General features: G+C 44.8%; 1 protein-coding gene across 1 annotated transcript in view; it reads left to right on the forward strand.

The window, feature by feature from the left end:
* Positions 1-17,699, forward strand: part of XRN1 (5'-3' exoribonuclease 1) — an 838,379-nt gene that overhangs the window by 403,743 nt on the left and 416,937 nt on the right. Inside the window, exons 29-31 of the mRNA XM_069213922.1 lie at positions 1,120-1,252; positions 13,507-13,576; positions 13,757-13,982. Of these exons, the coding sequence (XP_069070023.1) occupies positions 1,120-1,252; positions 13,507-13,576; positions 13,757-13,982 (429 nt within the window). The remainder of the gene's footprint in view (positions 1-1,119; positions 1,253-13,506; positions 13,577-13,756; positions 13,983-17,699) is intronic.

Below are 17,699 nucleotides of genomic sequence, written 5' to 3' on the forward strand. Positions count from 1 at the left end.
ATAAGTTGGTATGGAGAACCAGGGATGCTTTCTTGGGAAAGGTGGTTACTCCTTTCTACTTGGGTCAGTCTGTCACCCTTCCTGATTTCTGTCCTCCCCCACGGCCATCTAGAGAGGAGAAAAGGCTTCATTGATTGGACTCCATAAGGACTGTTAGCTTTTATGTGGACAGAACTCATGATATCCAGCTGAACGATCAATTGTTTGTTGGCTACATAGGCAAGATAAATGGCAAGGCTGTGCACATTGTTCAGATGGATCATCCTGTGCATAAAGATCTGCTACGCTGTGGCTAACAAGGAGCTTCCTGAAGGTATAAGAGCGAACTCCTTCTAGGGCTAAGTCTTCCACTTCTGCTTTGGGTAGAGGTGTGCCAGTGGTTGACATATGTTAAGCTGCAACTTGGGCCTCCTTCCACACTTTCGCAAGGCATTATTGCTTAGATTATGAGGTGAGCAGGGACCGTTAATGTGTCTATTTGGTTTACAGGACTTTTTGTTTGCTATAGACAGACGCGTACCCATCACCAAGTGCAGGACTGCTTCAGGATTCTCTTCAAAAGGTGACGAATCCACAGGTAGCTGTATCTATCATAAGAATAAGTTACTTACCTTCGGTAACGCTTTTTCTGGTGGAGACAGTATCTACCTGTGGTTTCCTTACTGAACATTCCCGCCTCCCCATTGCTTGTCTGTGCATACCAAAACGAAATCTATTTGAATATTGTGTGTGTATTTTGCATTGTATGTATATAATGTGTCTAAATGTAAATCCTTGGTTTAAGTTTGCAACATGATGCTGTACTCGTGATGTTGATTTCACATGTTCACTTCAAAGACACGAAAAAAGTGGGTGGAAACTGATGTCAGCACACCGCCGAGGGCTTCTTCTGGCCACGTATTGAGCTATGGAGAAAAGTTTTCATCGAATGCGGTCACATTGGGGGTATTTAAAAGGTGAGGAATCCTCAGTTAGATACTGTATCCACCAGAAAAAGCGTTACCAAAGGTAAGTAACTTATTCTTTGCTTACTGACCAGCTAGTCATAACTTGTGTATGAATGCCTTTCAATTCAAATTATTAAATCTGAATTTATATTAATTTTTATGGTTTTGGCAGCCCCTTGAGCAACATCATGGCGTTGTTCCTGACAGAGATGCAGAATACCGACTCTTTGACCGTGTAGTCAATGTGAGATATGGCTTTTCCGTTCCTATTGGACTTAGAGGAACTGTTATTGGGATTAAGGGAGGTAAGCAAAGATATGCATGAATGGGTTGCGCTTGTTTATAGAGATCATCACTATCCACATCAAGGAACCTTAACTGATATGACAATAAGAAATTAGACAGGATGTTACTAATTATCAGAAACAAAAATACCAACAAATAAATAATTGAAAAAAGAGGGAACAAATCTTTAGCAAGAGATTAATGGAATAGAGCATTTATGCTTAAAAGTCCAATCCATCTTAAGCTTCGAGTAAAAAGAAGTGAAAATGAAAGTAGAAATGGTCAAGATTAACAAAAAAATAAGTATACTTAAATAAAAGCTAAAGAGTACTGTGCATATCAGCAATTCAAGAGTCCTTGATGGGCAAACATCTTAGTTACTCAATTATTCTTTCAAAATGTATTCAGTAATACTGGGCCAAAATGTGTTTCACAAACCCTCTTGCTTCTTAATGAGTACTCAGTAAACAGATCCAATTTAATTATACTTTTGGCCTCTTTCACCTCACGCTAACTTCATTTTAATTTCATCGTCATCATCAAAAGGTTATTTCAGATTCAGAAAATCCTTTAAAACCACATACAGTACAGTATCATCATTCATTAAAACACAATAACAAGCATTGCCATAGCCAGTAGGTCTCGCTTTTGAGACCTAAGTGTTTAACCATGCAGCACATTTTCCTGGGTGCTCTGCTGCCAGAGATTGAAGAGCAATACAATTGCTACACAACCCTAAAAAAAAAAATTGTTTTGGAGAAAGGATGTGGCATTACATTTAGAGCTGCAAACTTCGGAACAACATGTCAAGAGACTTATGATCACTGGCACTTCAGTGTTTCTTCAAGGCTTTATCGCAAGGGTTCACGAAGCCGAGTGACTCCGCTCCATTTGCCTCACGTGCCTTAAGTAATGATTGTCAAGAGTCAGTCAGATGTCATCTGCACTCGATAGCACCCTGGTAGGGAGCAGGAACGAGGCATTGCTGTACTGTCTTCCCTTAGTCCCAACGAGATGTGGAGTGCATGTACAGGGCATCTGATAATTTAAAGCACTTAAGTTGGCACAAGCTGGGGACTCGTGAGCTGAAACTCTCTGTCTAATGTTCAGTCATTGAAAACATCCTTGCATTCCAGAAATGGGATTTGCAGATCGCACGCTGGTTTCTACATCAAATGCACTAACGTGCAAGCTATTTTACCAGCTCTGCTTCCGATCTAGTATGTGACTGGAAATATTGAACTGTAAAATAATGCGAAGTTGGGAAAGATCATGGCACTCATGTGACCGAAACTGCGGCATGAGCTACACAACAGCCCGACTGAACATTGGAAGCTACATTTGTGAATAGGCACCTCAATCAAATGCTTATTGTGCCACAAACGTTTCAAGAGCTGTTTAAGGTTACAGGCAATGTAAGCCATCTCAGATGTGTTCCTGTACTGTGTTATTACACATTAAAAATGATTTCTATTTTAGAAGATGTGAGGCATGCCAATGCTCTAGCAACAAGCTGAATGTACAACTGTGAAATGCCCTGGTACATTTGTGTAGATCTTTGTTCACAGATAATACCACACCGTCTTCGTCAGTGGAGCCTTTGTTTCCGGTCGTGACTCCACGAGCCTCGAGGCACGCTCACTTTGAAACTTGCTCCCAACAGCTTAGTTTCTGTAGAAGCAGAGGTGGTGGAGTTTGCCTCAGTGCTGAGCCCACTGCCGAATCAGACCAGAGGGACTTACTAGTGTCAGTGGTGTCCTGCGTTTGTCCACGAGGCACATCCACCAAAGAGACATTTACATAAGGTGAATGTACTTGGGAATCATTTACATAGTAATTATGCAGAACTGTGCCAGTGACACTGGCCCTCGTGGCGAAGCATGTAATGTCCCCAGCCTCTGGATACAGTGGGGGATTTCCCAAGGGTCTGAAACCACCAAATGTCCCACTCTTTGAATCTGTTTGTGCCTCTCTCTAACTGCAGAGCTATGCCCTGACACTGCTCTACCCTGTCAGAGCAGCATGCCTTCCAAATAAATATCTACTTTCTCCATTGAGGAGTTTCAGGGCCTCGCTTTAAAATTTGTGAATGTAAGTCATGGCTGGATATCACTTTCCCTCAGTAACAGCATCTGCACATGGCACCAAGATCCCTAGAAGTCTCAGCATGGGAGCAGCAAGCTGGCTGCTAAAAGCCAGTGAGAGCAGCTATGGTGTGAATGAATTGCTATCTTTGTATATTTCATAATGCCTCCAAGAGGTGTAGAACAGAACCCCACAGATTTAAAGTGTGGGGTCAAAATACAGAGAGACAAATTTGTTAGCCCAAGGTCAAACATTGTGTGAAGTGGCCAAATTAACAGACACTCACACACACTGGGGTTGCCTTTAAACAAAACGGGAGCTGAATAGTTCATGCTGAGTTCATGCACAATCTCAAAAGGTGCATTTTTTGGTTCTTGGCAGGGCACCATCTTTACCTCACGATATAAATATTAAGTTAAAACCTGAAGAATTCAGGTTGAAACAGCTGCTGGGCATCACAGGGGGTGAATGAAGTTGTTTTTCCTTGTGCAGATAAAGTTTTCAAAAGTAAGTGCCTGCAGTCATTACTCTCACTAGCATTGTGCGCTGTGGTCGCTGTCGATTACAGAGATCTCTTCAGAGACAAATGGTGCCTGTGGGAATACAGGGAGATTGCCACATAAACCCCTCTTTAAAACGCATGCCGGGCCAGGGGACCTGCTGACATAGCTGACTCGCCCCCAGTTCTTTCATTATTCACTTCTGTGGGACTGTGTCCTTGTTTTCTGTCGCCCAGTCTTCCTGTGGGTGCACACTGCAAAGGCCTCTAAATAGATCTGATGCAAATACCTCTCTTCCAGGGGATTCTCATCAATGGTCATAAATACTGAATATTCCCGTCCACGTGCAGGGACCCCGGAGCATATACAAACACACATACATATATATGTGAAATATATGAAAAATAATACTTTAGTAGAGAATTTTAATACCAACATAATATATACATTTGTAAACAGTAATGCAGACTGTCGAGAAAACAGGCTAAGAGTGCTTTATTTTTTTAATTTTTAATTTTTAATTTTTTTAAACAAAACCTTAAAATAAAAACCTTCAATCAAAGTGTAAGGAAATGCCTCCTTGGCATGGTTACCCGCTGACCTTTTGCCTTTTGTTGATGCCAGTTATGATTGAAAGTGTGCTGGGACCCTGCTAACCAGGCCCTGGCACCAGTGTTCTTTCCCTAAACTGTACCTTTGTTCCCACAATTGGCACAGCCCTGGCACACAGATAAGTCCCTTGTAACTGGTACCCCTGGTACCAAGGGCCCTGATGCCAGGGAAGGTTTCTAAGGGCTGCAGCATGTCTTATAACTCAGCACATGCACACTGCTTCACAGCTTGTGTGTGCTGGTGGGGAGAAAATGACTAAGTCGACATGGCACTCCCCTCAGAGTGCCATGCCAACCTCACACTGCCTGTGGCATAGGTAAGTCACCCCTCTAGCAGGCCTTACAGCCCTAAGACAGGGTGTACTATACCACAGGTGAGGGCATAAGTGCACGAGCACTATGCCCCTACAGTGTCTAAGCCAAACCTTAGACATTGTAAGTGCAGGGTAGCCATAAGAGTAAATGGTCTGGGAGTCTGTCAAACACAAACTCCACAGCACCATAATGGCTACACTGAAAACTGGGAAGTTTGGTATCAAACGTCTCAACACAATAAATGCACACTGATGCTAGTGTGCAATTTATTGTAAAATACACCCAGAGGGCATCTTAGAGATGCCCCCTGAAAACATACCCGACTTCCAGTGTAGGCTGACTAGTTCTGCCAGCCTCCCACACACCAGACATGTTGCTGGCCACATGGGGAGAGTGCCTTTGTCACTCTGTGGCCAGGAACAAAGCCTGTACTGGGTGGAGGTGCTTCTCACCTCCCCCTGCAGGAATTGTAACACCTGGCGGTGAGCCTCAAAGGCTCACCCCCTTTTTTTACAGCGCCACAGGGCATCCCAGCTAGTGGAGATGCCTGCCCCTCCGGCCACTGCCCCCACTTTTGGCGGCAAGGCTGGAGGAGATAATTAGAAAAACAAGGAGTCGTCACCCACCAGTCAGGACAGCCCCTAAGGTGTCCTGAGCTGAGGAGACTCTTACTTTTAGAAATCCTCCATCTTGTGGATGGAGGATTCCCCAATAGGATTAGGGATGTTCCCCCCTCCCCTCAGGGAGGAGGCACAAAGAGGGTGTAGCCACCCTCAAGGACAGTAGCCATTGGCTACTGCCCTCCCAGACCTAAACACACCCCTAAATTTAGTATTTAGGGGCCCCCAGAACGTAGGAAACCAGATTCCTGCAACCTTAACCAGAAGAAGGACTGCTGACCTGAAGCCCTGCAGTGAAGACGGAGACGACAACTGCTTTGGCCCCAGCCCTTCCGGCCTGTCTCCCAACTTCGAAGAAAACTCCAACAGCGACGCATCCAACAGGGACAATTGACCTCTGAAGCCTCAGAGGACCACCCTGCAACCAAGGACCAAGAAACTCCTGTGAACAGCAGCCCTGTTCAACAATCTGCAACTTTCCTGCAACAAAGGAACAACTTTAAAGACTTCACGTTTCCCGCCGGAAGCGTGAGACTTTCCACTCTGCACCCGATGCCCCCGGCTCGACCTGTGGAAAACCAAGACTTCAGAGAGGTCTCCTCGGTGACTGCGAGCCTGTGAGTAGCCAGAGACGACCCCCCTGAAACCCCACAGCGACGCCTGCAGAGGAAATCCAGAGGCTCCCCCTGACCGCGACTGCCTGTTACAAGGGACCTGACACCTGGAACCAACACTGCACCCGCAGCCCCAGGGCCTGAAGGAACCAAACTCCAGTGCAGGAGTGACCCCCAGGTGACCGTCTGCCTAGCCCAGGTGGTAGCTACCCCGAGGATCCCCCTCCCGTGCCTGTCTGCCTTCATCGTTGAAGAGACCCCTGCGTCTCCCCATTACTTTATATCTAAAACCCGACACCTGTTTGCACTCTGCACCCGGCCGCCGCTGATGGTGTACTTTCTGTGCCTGCTTGTGACCCCCCCCATGCCCTACAAAACCCCCCTGGTCAGCCCCCTGAGGACGCGGGTACTTACCTGCTGGCAGACTGGAACCGGGGCACCCCTGTTCTCCATTGAAGCCTATGTGTTTTGGGCACCTCTTTGACCTCTGCACCTGACCGGCCCTGAGCTGCTGGTGTGGTTACTTTGGGGTTGCCTTGAACACCCAACGGTGGGCTACCTTGGACCCAACTTTGAGACTTGTAAGTGTTTTACTTACCTGTGAACTTAACCTTTACTTACCTTCCCAGGAACTGTTGATTTTTGCACTAAGTGTCCACTTTTAAAATAGCTTATTGCCATTTATACAAAGACTGTACATGATATTGTGATTATTCAAAGTTCCTAGAATACCTGAGTGAAATACCTTTCATTTGAAGTATTACTTGTAAATCTTGAACCTGTGGTTCTTAAAATAAACTAAAAAAAGATATTGTTCAATATAAAAACCTATTGGCCTGGAGTAAGTCTTTGAGTGTGTTTTCCTCATTTATTGCCTGTGTGTGTACAGCAAATGCTTAACACTACCCTCTGATAAGCCTACTGCTCGACCACACTACCACAAAATAGAGCATTATAATTATCTCTTTTTGCCACTATCTTACCTCTAAGGGGACCCCTTGGACTCTGTGCACACTATTTCTTACTTTGAAATAGTATATACAGAGCCAACTTCCTACATTTCCCAAATGTGTTTCTTGTGGCGAAACAGATGCATTATTAATAGCTTCTCAGCCTTTTGGCTAAGCTCATGTGAAACAAATGCATTATTTGTTGTATACAGTGCCTGAGTTTTCCCTTGTGTATTTTGCACTTTGGGTAAATCTCAAAGGAGACACTTTATCTAAATTGATTCATCATGTTATTTCTTGCACTCTAATTTCTATAAGGCAACATTTTCTTAATGATACGTTCATTGTCTTCCAGACTGGTGAATGTCTAGAAGGGAAGGCATTTTTTATATCACAAAATCAATTTAAAAAACATAACCCAGGGGACTTTATCTTGACCTCCATCTCTGCACTTTCTAAAATCTCAACCACACAGATTAAATATGCAGCCTAAGCCACCCATTTCAGGTCAGCCTGCTCCTCACATTAGATTTAAGTTTAAGCTAAGTTTACTCTGCATCCTTGAGAACCTTTAATGACACCTAGTACTTGGAAGTCCTGCCTCTGACAACGTGTCCCAGCATATGCATACTAGTGGATGGTTTGAACTGTGTAATTAAGTTTTCCCAGAGATACAGTTTATCCAGCCCAAGTATTTTTAAATTATTTTAGACAACATATGAGTAAAGCTGGGGATTTCAATTAAAATGAAAAGGCTAGAGTTTTAGTTTAGTATTCCTTATATGTTCTCCCTATTTTTCTGTGAGAAAATGTAACTTTCTTCTCTGGACTTAGAATTAACGGATTGATTTCACTGTATATATATGTTTATTCTTTTTAGGAAACCAATGTGCGCACCAAACATTTTTGTTTTATGTTTGAATAAGAATAGTGGCGTAACTCACCATAAAGAGTCTCTTTATTTGTTCTAACATTTCTTTTTGAGAATGACCTTCCATGCCCCACATTGGGTGCACACATACATGTTTCTGAGGTGGAATACAAAACTTGGCTTGTTTTTCTAAATTTTCAATATCATTAGTCATTTTAAGTCTAATACCTGACTATTCATTAATTACCAATTAGTTATCAATGGCTGCTAAATGGGAGCATATCACCATAATCAGTAAGTCTTATATAAACAGTTGTCTTATGGTGTCCTTTTTGTTTGATAAAATTATGATTCAAATGATGTCGCTTCACTTATCACCTATATCATCTTGATTTTTCAACTAGTCTTTTGCTTTACTTTCTTGTTAACTTTGTCCAGCTTTCCTATTTTGTTATCACTGTGTAAAATTTGCCATCCATGTTCTGGATTTGCTGCAAGGGAGATTTGCATTCTCCTCAAACTTTAAAATATATTTGCCACCCCCAATCTAGTCTTAAGAATTTGCATCAGTGCTTTCCGAACAGACACCTGCAGTTTTTTCATCAACTTTTCAGTAGTGAAATGCTTACAAAATTGTTGCATAACAAATCACATGGTATAGTGTAATTGTGTTAATTGAAAGAATGTAGGTGATTCTCCAGAATAACCATAAAAGGTCATGAGAAATATTCAGTCTTTCTCTGTCAAGATGTTTTGGGCAGACCAGTCTGGCTATACATGCTTCAGTAACAGATGCATAGAATTCTAAAAGGATTTTATGTTGTGAGTTGAAACTAACATTGTATCTTAGATAATGTTTTGAGATGTATCAGCTAGATACACTACTATGAGTTTCATTACCTTTTTTGACTTTCTGTTTGGTAGATTATATTTGGCTGCACTGTTGTAACAGTGGTAGATGCTATTTGGCTGCTCTGCTTTAACAAATGTACCCCTTATTTCACTTAATAAAGTTAGTAAAACCTAAGAAAAGAAACAGTTGATATTTTTAACTCGCATCATGAAATGTGATCTCTCTCATTCCCATTGAACACTGTAGGAAGCTGGCCTAGTGTGTGGTGAGTACCTATGGTATTATCACCTTATACCAGTTCCAGGTATTCCATTATTAGTAAAGTGTAGGCAGTGTCTAGAAGCCAGGCTCTCTAGAGGTAGCTGTGGATGAGCGGCCAAGTCTTATCTAGGAGACCTGCAAAGCTCATACAATACCACTGTAGTCAGACAGCACTTACACACATGAAAGAACCACACAGTGTTTCAAAAATAAGGGCATTTTTTTGTGTGACACAAGTACTAAAATACTAGATAGGCAATACTCTAATATGAGGTAAGTAAACACACTGTATTTGTACAGTAACAATCAGGAAATAGGAATAAAAAGTACTAGAAAAAAATTAAAAGCAATAGGCAATACTGAAGGCCTAGGGGAAGACCAAACAATATACTAAGAAAGTGGAATGCGAAGGTTGAGTCCCCACCCAAGGAAGTGGAATCGGTAGAGGGGAGCTGGAGGTACTAGGAAACTCCAAAGGTAGGTACTGAAGTACCCCCTAGCAACCAGGAGGAAAGAGGTAAGTTACTGGTTCTACCCAAATCAACCCACAGGATATCAGAGAAGTATATTGCAAGACCCAGGCAAGACTGCAAGCAACAAAAGGGGGATCCTGAAAGAGAAATACCTGGAAAAGAAGGGGACCTAGTCCAGTTCCAGTTGGAGTGTCCGGTGGTTTCAGGAGCCACTACCAACCCATCTGTGGATGCAGGAGTTGGTCAAATACGGTCAGCAATGCAGCACTGGAGTAGATGAAGAGTTTCTGGGTGATGCAGTTGACGTCCCACACCGGATGAAGGATTGCAGTTAGTCTGTGGTGTGGAAAAACAACAAACAAGCCTTGGCAAAGGCAAATGTTGCGGTTGGAGGAAACGTTGAGCTGCTGGGGACCAGCAAGGTCCAGTGGGGACGCAACCCATGGAAGGGGGGTAGTCCCAGGCGACCGTCAGCAGTGCAGAATCCAAAGAAGATGAGGCAGCCCCCACAAAAGATCCACAGGCATTGAGCCCAGGAGTCGTAAAGAGGCCCACTCAGCCCACCTGAGGAGAGGTCCTACATCGCGGGAGAAGCACGCAGAGGGCTGTGCGTCGCAGGGAAGAGTGGTGGGGACTGGCTACATGGAGCCTGAAGATCCCTTGGTGGAGATGACCGCAAGCCTTGGTAGCTGCAAGGGATGCGGTACTGCCTAGGAAGGCAATGGCTTACCTTCACCAAAAATGGACAGCTGGCAAAGAAGACCAAGGTGACCATTCCAGACCACCACCTGTGATGCAGGATTCATGCAGCTTAGGATGAGAGGAGATCCACGCAGCCGCTAGTCATTGCAGTTGGTGCCTGTGAATGCAGGGAAGTGAATCCTTCACTCGAAAGGAGATTCCTTCTTGCTTCTTGTTCAGACTCAAGACTTGCCGCCCTCAGAGGATGCACAGCCGGGGAAATGTTGCAGTTGCTGGAAGGAGCTGAAGAACCAATGTAAGAGAGCAGAGTTGTCGCTGTTGCTGCTGATTGTAGGATCCTGTGGAGTCCAGTGGGGGTTCTAGTATCCAGAAGTAAACGGTGCAGAGGAGTCCTGCTGGAGTCTTGCCCATCGAATCTGAGGACCCACCCAAGAGGTAGACCCTAAATAGCCCTGGAATGGGGAGTGGTCACCTAGCTAGGTGGCCACCTATCAGGAGGGGGCTCTGACGTCACCTGGCTGACCTGGCCACTCAGATGCTACCAGAGGCCTCTGCCCACCTTGAATACGAGATGGCAGAATCAAGGAGCCATCTGGAGGAGCTCAGGCACGAATCCTGAGGTGATGATGGACAGGGGAGTGGTTACTCCCCCTTTCCATTGTCCAGTTTCGCTCCAGAGCAGGGACTGGAGGTCCCTGAACCGGTGCAGACTGGTTATGCAAGGAGGGCACCAAATGTGCCCTTCAAAGCATACCAGTGGCTTGGGGAGGCTACCCCTCCCAAGCCATGTAACACCTATTCCCAAAGGGAGAGGGTGTTGTGTCCCTCTCCCAAACGAAATCCTTTGTTCTGCCTTCCTGGGCTTGAGCTGTTCAAGCAGCAGGAGGGCAGACACCCGTCTGAGGGGTGACAGCAGCTTGAGCTGCCCGGAAAACCCCAGAAAGCTGGTAGGAGCAATGCTGGTTGTCCTCTTAGGAGGCCCCCACAGTGCATGGAACCGTACTTCCAATACAGGCAACAGTATTGGGTTATGATTCCCACATATTTGATACAAAACATACCCAGGTTCAGAGTTACCATTATGTAGCTGGACATAGGTAGTGACCTATGTCCAGTACACGCGTAAAATGGTGTCTCCGCACTCAAAAAGTCCATGAAAATGTAGCTGCAGTTCGTGGGGGCACCTCTGCTCATGCAGGGGTGCCCTCACTCACAGGTACCTGAACCCTGCCCTTTGTGCTAGGAGAGCCTACCATAGGGGTGACTTACCGTTACCTGGTGCAGTGACCTGTAGTGAAAAGGGTGCATGCACCCTTTTTCGCTGGCTGCAATGTCAGGCCTGCAGATACAGTTTGCATGGGCTCCCCATGGGTGGCATAATACATGCTGCAGCCCATGGGGGACCCCTGATGCCCCAATGCCCTGGTTACCATATACTGGGGAATTATAAGGGGGCACCAGTATGCCAAATGTGGGGTGTTTGTGGTCCAAGCAACCAAGTTTAAAGGGTGTGAGCACAGTCACTGGGTCCTCATTAGCAGGATCACAGTGAACACAGTCAAAACCTACTAACAACAGGGAAAAAGTGGGGGTAACCATGTCAGGCAGATTGTACTTTCCTACAGAAACCACTTAAGACACTTTTGTGCCCATTCCTGCCCATTCCTGCCCATTTGTGCTTACACTACATTAATTTAATAATAAAAAAAAACAATTAAATGAGTATCCTTCCTTGAATCTAGTTACTCATATAAAAATTGTGTTAAAGCAGCTGTCCAGCCAAGTGTTATTGAACAACTTTTGAATAATGTCACCCATTGTGTTTGGATTTTTGCCTTTAGCTCTTTTGTTCTCGGTCAAGTTCTGCATTGTTTCAGATTGTATCTGAATTATTCATGAATTCAGTGACCAAAGATTGTTGCAGTCTATATGTTCATTTGTTACTTAAAGCCATGGACTTTGTGCATCTGCCTTCCACAGTGTACAAAGTAGACAAGAGTGTTTTAACAGCTTGTAAACTACTGAATCCCTCCATTGGAAATTTTGTGTATACTCCTCGAATGATCTACTTTTACTTGCAACTTGTGTTTCTGTAGCACACCACTTTTTGATAGAGCGGTGTCCTGAAGTTAATACCTAAGGCTTATCACCTGAATCTGTTTGGTCCACGGTTTCATGTTGTTACTTTTACACTCTGGCCAAGTTCACCATATATACACAAGGGAGGCTATTGCCATTTTTTCTAAATGTTTTTCAAAATTGGTAAGCTGTCTATGCCATATCGTTTGCCAATATTTTTATCTGGAATTTAAGAGTGAATTGTCTGTGTAATGCGGTAGACAACTTCTTATTCAGATGTATGCTTCCTTCCCTTCATTTTCAGACAGGCACTTGTAGACCTGCATCCAAGGCTAACGTAATTTCTCTGAAGCTCCTTTAGTGGAGTAAGGTTGTGTGTCCTTTACTTTGTTACCACCTGATAATGATCTATCTTTTGAAAAAAAACAAAAAAAAACAGAATGCATTATCTGCCCCCAATCATATGTAATACTGTTATATGGTTATTGACTGGTACCTGGGAGATCGAGTAGTGTATTTAGTCTACTTCAATTAATTTGGGCTCCATTTCAAAAATATATAGATTGCAAAAATAAACGTTCAAAATAATGAAAAAGTTTTTTTTCATTTTACATTCATCTTCAGGTTTTTGAGCTGCTCAAGTAAGGGCAGTAAGCTGTAGCACTCATTGTTTATGTATTTATGGGATACATGCTTGTCTGCAGGCAAAATTGTTCTAAGCCACTTAAAGTGGTTCTAAAAAGAGGAGGAGACAAGTTATGAGAACAAGACACCTGTTAAGGTCCTAATCATATTAAACTAGCGTAGCAGAGGTACTGAGAGAGCATGTCAAACTGCAGACCAAGTACACTGAAAGATGTGCCACTGCATCTGGCCCAATGTAATTGGGCCAAATGTCTTTATTTTAAAAGGCCGAATGTGTTTTGTTTTATGAATGTTTTGCTCTAGGTGGGGCTGCTTATTTTTGGCCTCCATTGTGAAATGATTTCGAAGTTCTGGATCATAATTATCCGTTTTCTAAGTTCTGGATCATATTTATCAGTTGTCCAAGTTCTGGATCATAATGATCAGTTTTCAGTAAATTTCTTTTAAAACAATAAAGTTCTTTTACACCAGAGTTTGCTAGTAGGTACCATTACCTTGCGAAATATTTTATACTTCCCAATTAAGATATTTAATACAGTATTGTCTTAGTTTTTGTCTGCTGAATGCTTTGGAGAATTTCTTGGTTTGTATCTTTTACAATATTTATGCGCTGATCATGTGACAATTGTAAAAAAAAGATCTCAATACTACATTTGGAGACGTTTGTCATTCTTATTATTATCTGTCTTCTGCAGCTGACAGAGAAGCAGACGTCCTCTATGAAGTATTATTTGATGAAGAATTCCCAGGAGGCCTGACAATAAGGTTTGGTGAACTTTGTGTGGATAAATGTTTGCAGTGTGTTTTCTCTAGTGACACGTGGGTTGAATAATTGGCTGCACTAGAACATTTGTAAATGTGGTTATGTTTTCTTTTCTTCATGTTGTCAATTATCACACAGTTTGTAGGCTGAATTACAAAACATTTTCCCTGTTTTCTTTGTAGATGTTCTCAGTCAAGGGGTTATCGACTGCCAAGTTGTGCCTTAATTAACCTTTCTCATGGTAACCGTACCGAAACTGGAAGTCAGAAGCTGACAGCCATAGTGAAGCCGCAGCCAGCTCCGAGTCCTTACATTCCATACACTTCAGAAGCCGAGACTACAGGCACGCAAAAGAAACACCTTGGAGGTCTCAACCATTCTCCCCGCTCACCCTTTGTCCCTACCCGAGTAAGAACCATTTTGATGTCATTTTACAAGCCAGAATCACTTTCCAAAAATCAATGTGAAATGTCAGTCTCTTATTGCGAAAGTGAGGGGGTTAATGCTCCTCCCAAAAATAGGTGTTCTTGTCAATCTTTGTGAGAACTGTAAAGCACTAGCATGCTTATAAAAATTGTACCTGCTTCAATCCACCAAACGTGAACATTTGATAAAGAAAGGAGTATGGTTAGAGACTCAAATAAAAAAATGTATCTATAGTTGCTAAGTGAGGTAATCTCTTAAACATTCTAAGAGATTGAACGAACCCTGCCTGAATCTGCATAGCCTAGCCACAAATCTTACCAAATAGTCTTCTCTTTTCTTTCAAAGATCCATTGCATAGCTTATTTCACCTCTGACCCCTCTATCTGCTTACAGGCTTTTCTTTTAACCAAATTCTCCTTGAGTTGATAAATTGCAGTCACTAAGCTGTTGTTCTTGTGACCACTGTGTTATCTCATAAGTAACAACCATAGAGGTAAGCTGAGAAACATGATCTTTGCTGGCTTGATGGGAACTACACAATAAGGATGTATCTGATGGAGACATCTAGCAGCAGATTTCTTACCTTAGAATTTCCAGACATCTGCTTGGAATCTGGAAATTTTTGCTGAGCAATAGACCTGAGAGCCGTTGGGTGGCTTTGTTCGTCATCAGTGTCGTCTATGACGTCACGGTTGCCCATAACAGCACCACACAGGCATGTATACACCAGTTCTATTCGTTCCGTGCCGGTTAAGTATAGATCCGGAATAGAGCTACCCCTCTGTCATTGATGACAGGACTTTTTGTCGATGTTTTTTTTTTCCTTCATCCATGTGATGATGTCGTCGAGGGAGATAGGATTCAGGCCGTGTGGTGCCTGCCATAGCACCGTGTCGGTGACGGATCCCCATCTAGTATGCCTTTGGTGTCTTGAGGGCGACCACAACTCAGTCGTGCTTGGAGTGTCGGGCCATGGCTCCGAAGGCTTTGAGGGCGCAGTCCCTGAAGCTCCTTGCAGCTGGCAGTCAGTATCAGCAGGCGCGACTCTGAGGCAATCTCAGTCGAGGAGGTCGACAGACTGCTCCAGGAACCCCAAGTCCTCTTCGTCCCACTTGAGGTCCTCCAGGCATTCAGGGAAAAGGCACAAGAAGAAGTCCGAACGAACTTCACCTCGCTCCCATTGGCTGACGACGTGAATCAAGAACATCAGTGTTCCAGGCATGGTTCTGTGGAATCGTTGGCAGGGATGACTCCGAGCCTCCCCGTCTTTCCAGGAGCCTGAGTGGCCCCTTCTTAATTGAAGTAATTTGACAAGACTATGCAGTGCTTGTTTGAGTGGGCTGGCCCATTGGAGCATCTTCGGGCCCTGCGGAGTCGTGGAGTCCCCATCAAGTTCCACACTGGAAGCTTCGATGGGGCCTCAGTGTTCTGATTTTGGATCTGGAATGGCACCTACTGCACACATTTGACCTTCTCTGGTGCTGCTCTCCAAGTCGACACTTCCGGCGCCATCAACGTCCACGGTGGTGCCAGCCCCATTTTGATCTCCAGTGAGCTTGAACGGCATTGCACAACGTTGATTCTGGCGCCCACGGCACCCATAGGTGCCAGATCATTGCATGAGCCTTTATTAGACCAGCTGGGCACTGGAGAGGAATGGGAGGGGTCTCTGGACCTTTTAGAAACCTAGATGAAGACTATGTACTAGTTTGAGAAACTAGGAGAGCCCAGTGGACTGGACAGCTCTCCAGATCCTGGCTTGCTTTCTTCCCTTACTATGTCTACGGAGGAGGTGCAAGTCAGGACTAACCTCCTGATGGAGGTGCTTCAGCCTGGGGCTGCCTCATCCAAACAAATGTTGCCCTTTAATGAAGCCCTCACTGATGTCCTGCTGGTGACCGGGACAGGGGCCCCTGTAAACAGGACAGTCACCCATCGCTTTCGCCCAGCTCCGGGCGACTCTAGTTTTCCCTTCCTCACCCCTGGATAGGAATGGAAGAAGCTGGATCAGCTTGGGAAGATGTTTTCTTCCAGCAGCCTGGCATTAAGGTCAGTAAACACCTTGTGTTTATTGGGCTGTTTTTCCCACACATTGTGGGATACTGTTGCACAAGTGGTGCCCCAAGTCCAGGAGGATGCACGTCCGTTCTCACCCAAGCAGTAAAGGATGGGAGAGGTGCGGCAAAATTCACCATATGGTGTGGCTTAGACATGACTGATTCGCTGGACAGATCGATTTCGTTGACAGTGGCCCTTCTGTGCCACACCTGGCTACGGACATCTGGCTTCTTGTGGGATTTCCAGGCAAACCTTAAGGACATGCCCTTTGATGGTGCATCCCTATTTGGTGAAAAGACAGACTCTTCGCTGGAGCACTTTAGGTCCTCCCGGGCTACGGCCAAGTCCTTGGACCCCTCGTCAACCGTCTGTCTTTCATCTCTTTCATGGCTAGAGAAGGGGCGTGGCACCACGCCACCCACAGGCCAGCTACCGTCCTCTGCCAGGCCAGCAGCTTGTGCAAGGACGAAGTTGTGGTGTCTTCGAACCCAGGGGGTCTGCCCACAAGTCGTCTGCCACCCCTATCTCTACAGCATCCACGGCCTCCTTGTGTGATTCTGCAAAACAATACTTTTCCAATTTTAGGGATTATAATTCATCATCTCCCTGAATGGTGGTCCATGACATTAGACAAATGTGTCCCTCAAAAGAACAACTGATAAAGGATCATTTTGTTCTCAACAAGAAAGTTATTGCTCCGTTGACCAAGGCAGCCGTAAAAACGGTCCTGATATCAGAATTAGGCAGCGGTTGTTATTTCCGATACTTTCTTATACCCAAAAAAGAAGGGTTCTTTTCTGGATTAACGGGATGTTAATGTCTTCCTCAAAAAGGAGAAATTTACAATGCTCACTCTAGCTCAGCTCTTGTCTGCCTTAGACCAAGGAGACTGGATGGTAGCGATGGACTTGCAGGATACATACTTTCACATCCCCATCCTGCCTGCCCACAGGCGTTACTTGTGGTTCAGAGTGGGCCATGAGCACCTTCAGTTTACTGTGCTACCCTTCGGCTTTACCAGTGCCCCTCGGGTGTTCACCAAGGTGATGGCGGTGGTCGCAGCTCATCTGCGCAGGTTAGGGGTTTCAGCCTTTTCCTACCTCAACGACTGGCTGTTGAAGGCTCCTTCACCCCAGGCTGCCGTCTCCCACCCCCAGACTACGGCGAGCCTTCTGCATTCGATGGGGTTCACTATAAATATGCAGAAGTCACACTTGACTCCCTCTCAGATGCTCTGTAGGAAAATGGCTCCCTGTTGCAGTTACTCCCCACTTTTTGCCTTATATTGATGCTGACTTCACTGAGAAGTGTGCTGGGACTCTGCTAACCAGGCCCCAGCACCAGTATTCTTTCACTAAAAATGCACCATTGTTTCCACAATTGGCACACCCCTGGCACACAGATAAGTCCCTTGTAAAAGGTACCAGTCGTACCAAGGGCCCTGTGACCAGGGAAGGTCCCTAAGGGCTGCAACATGTGTTGTGATACCCTAAGATACCCCTCACCTAACACAAGCACAATGCCGTTGGAGATTGTGTGTGTTGGTGGGGAGAAAAAGGCAAAATCGACATGGCACCCCCCCTCAGGATGCCATGCACACAAAACACTGCCTGTGGCAAAGGTAAGCCACCCCTCTAGCAG

The sequence above is a fragment of the Pleurodeles waltl genome, chromosome 11 (genome assembly GCF_031143425.1).
Source record: "Pleurodeles waltl isolate 20211129_DDA chromosome 11, aPleWal1.hap1.20221129, whole genome shotgun sequence".
Lineage (NCBI taxonomy): Eukaryota > Metazoa > Chordata > Amphibia > Caudata > Salamandridae > Pleurodeles > Pleurodeles waltl.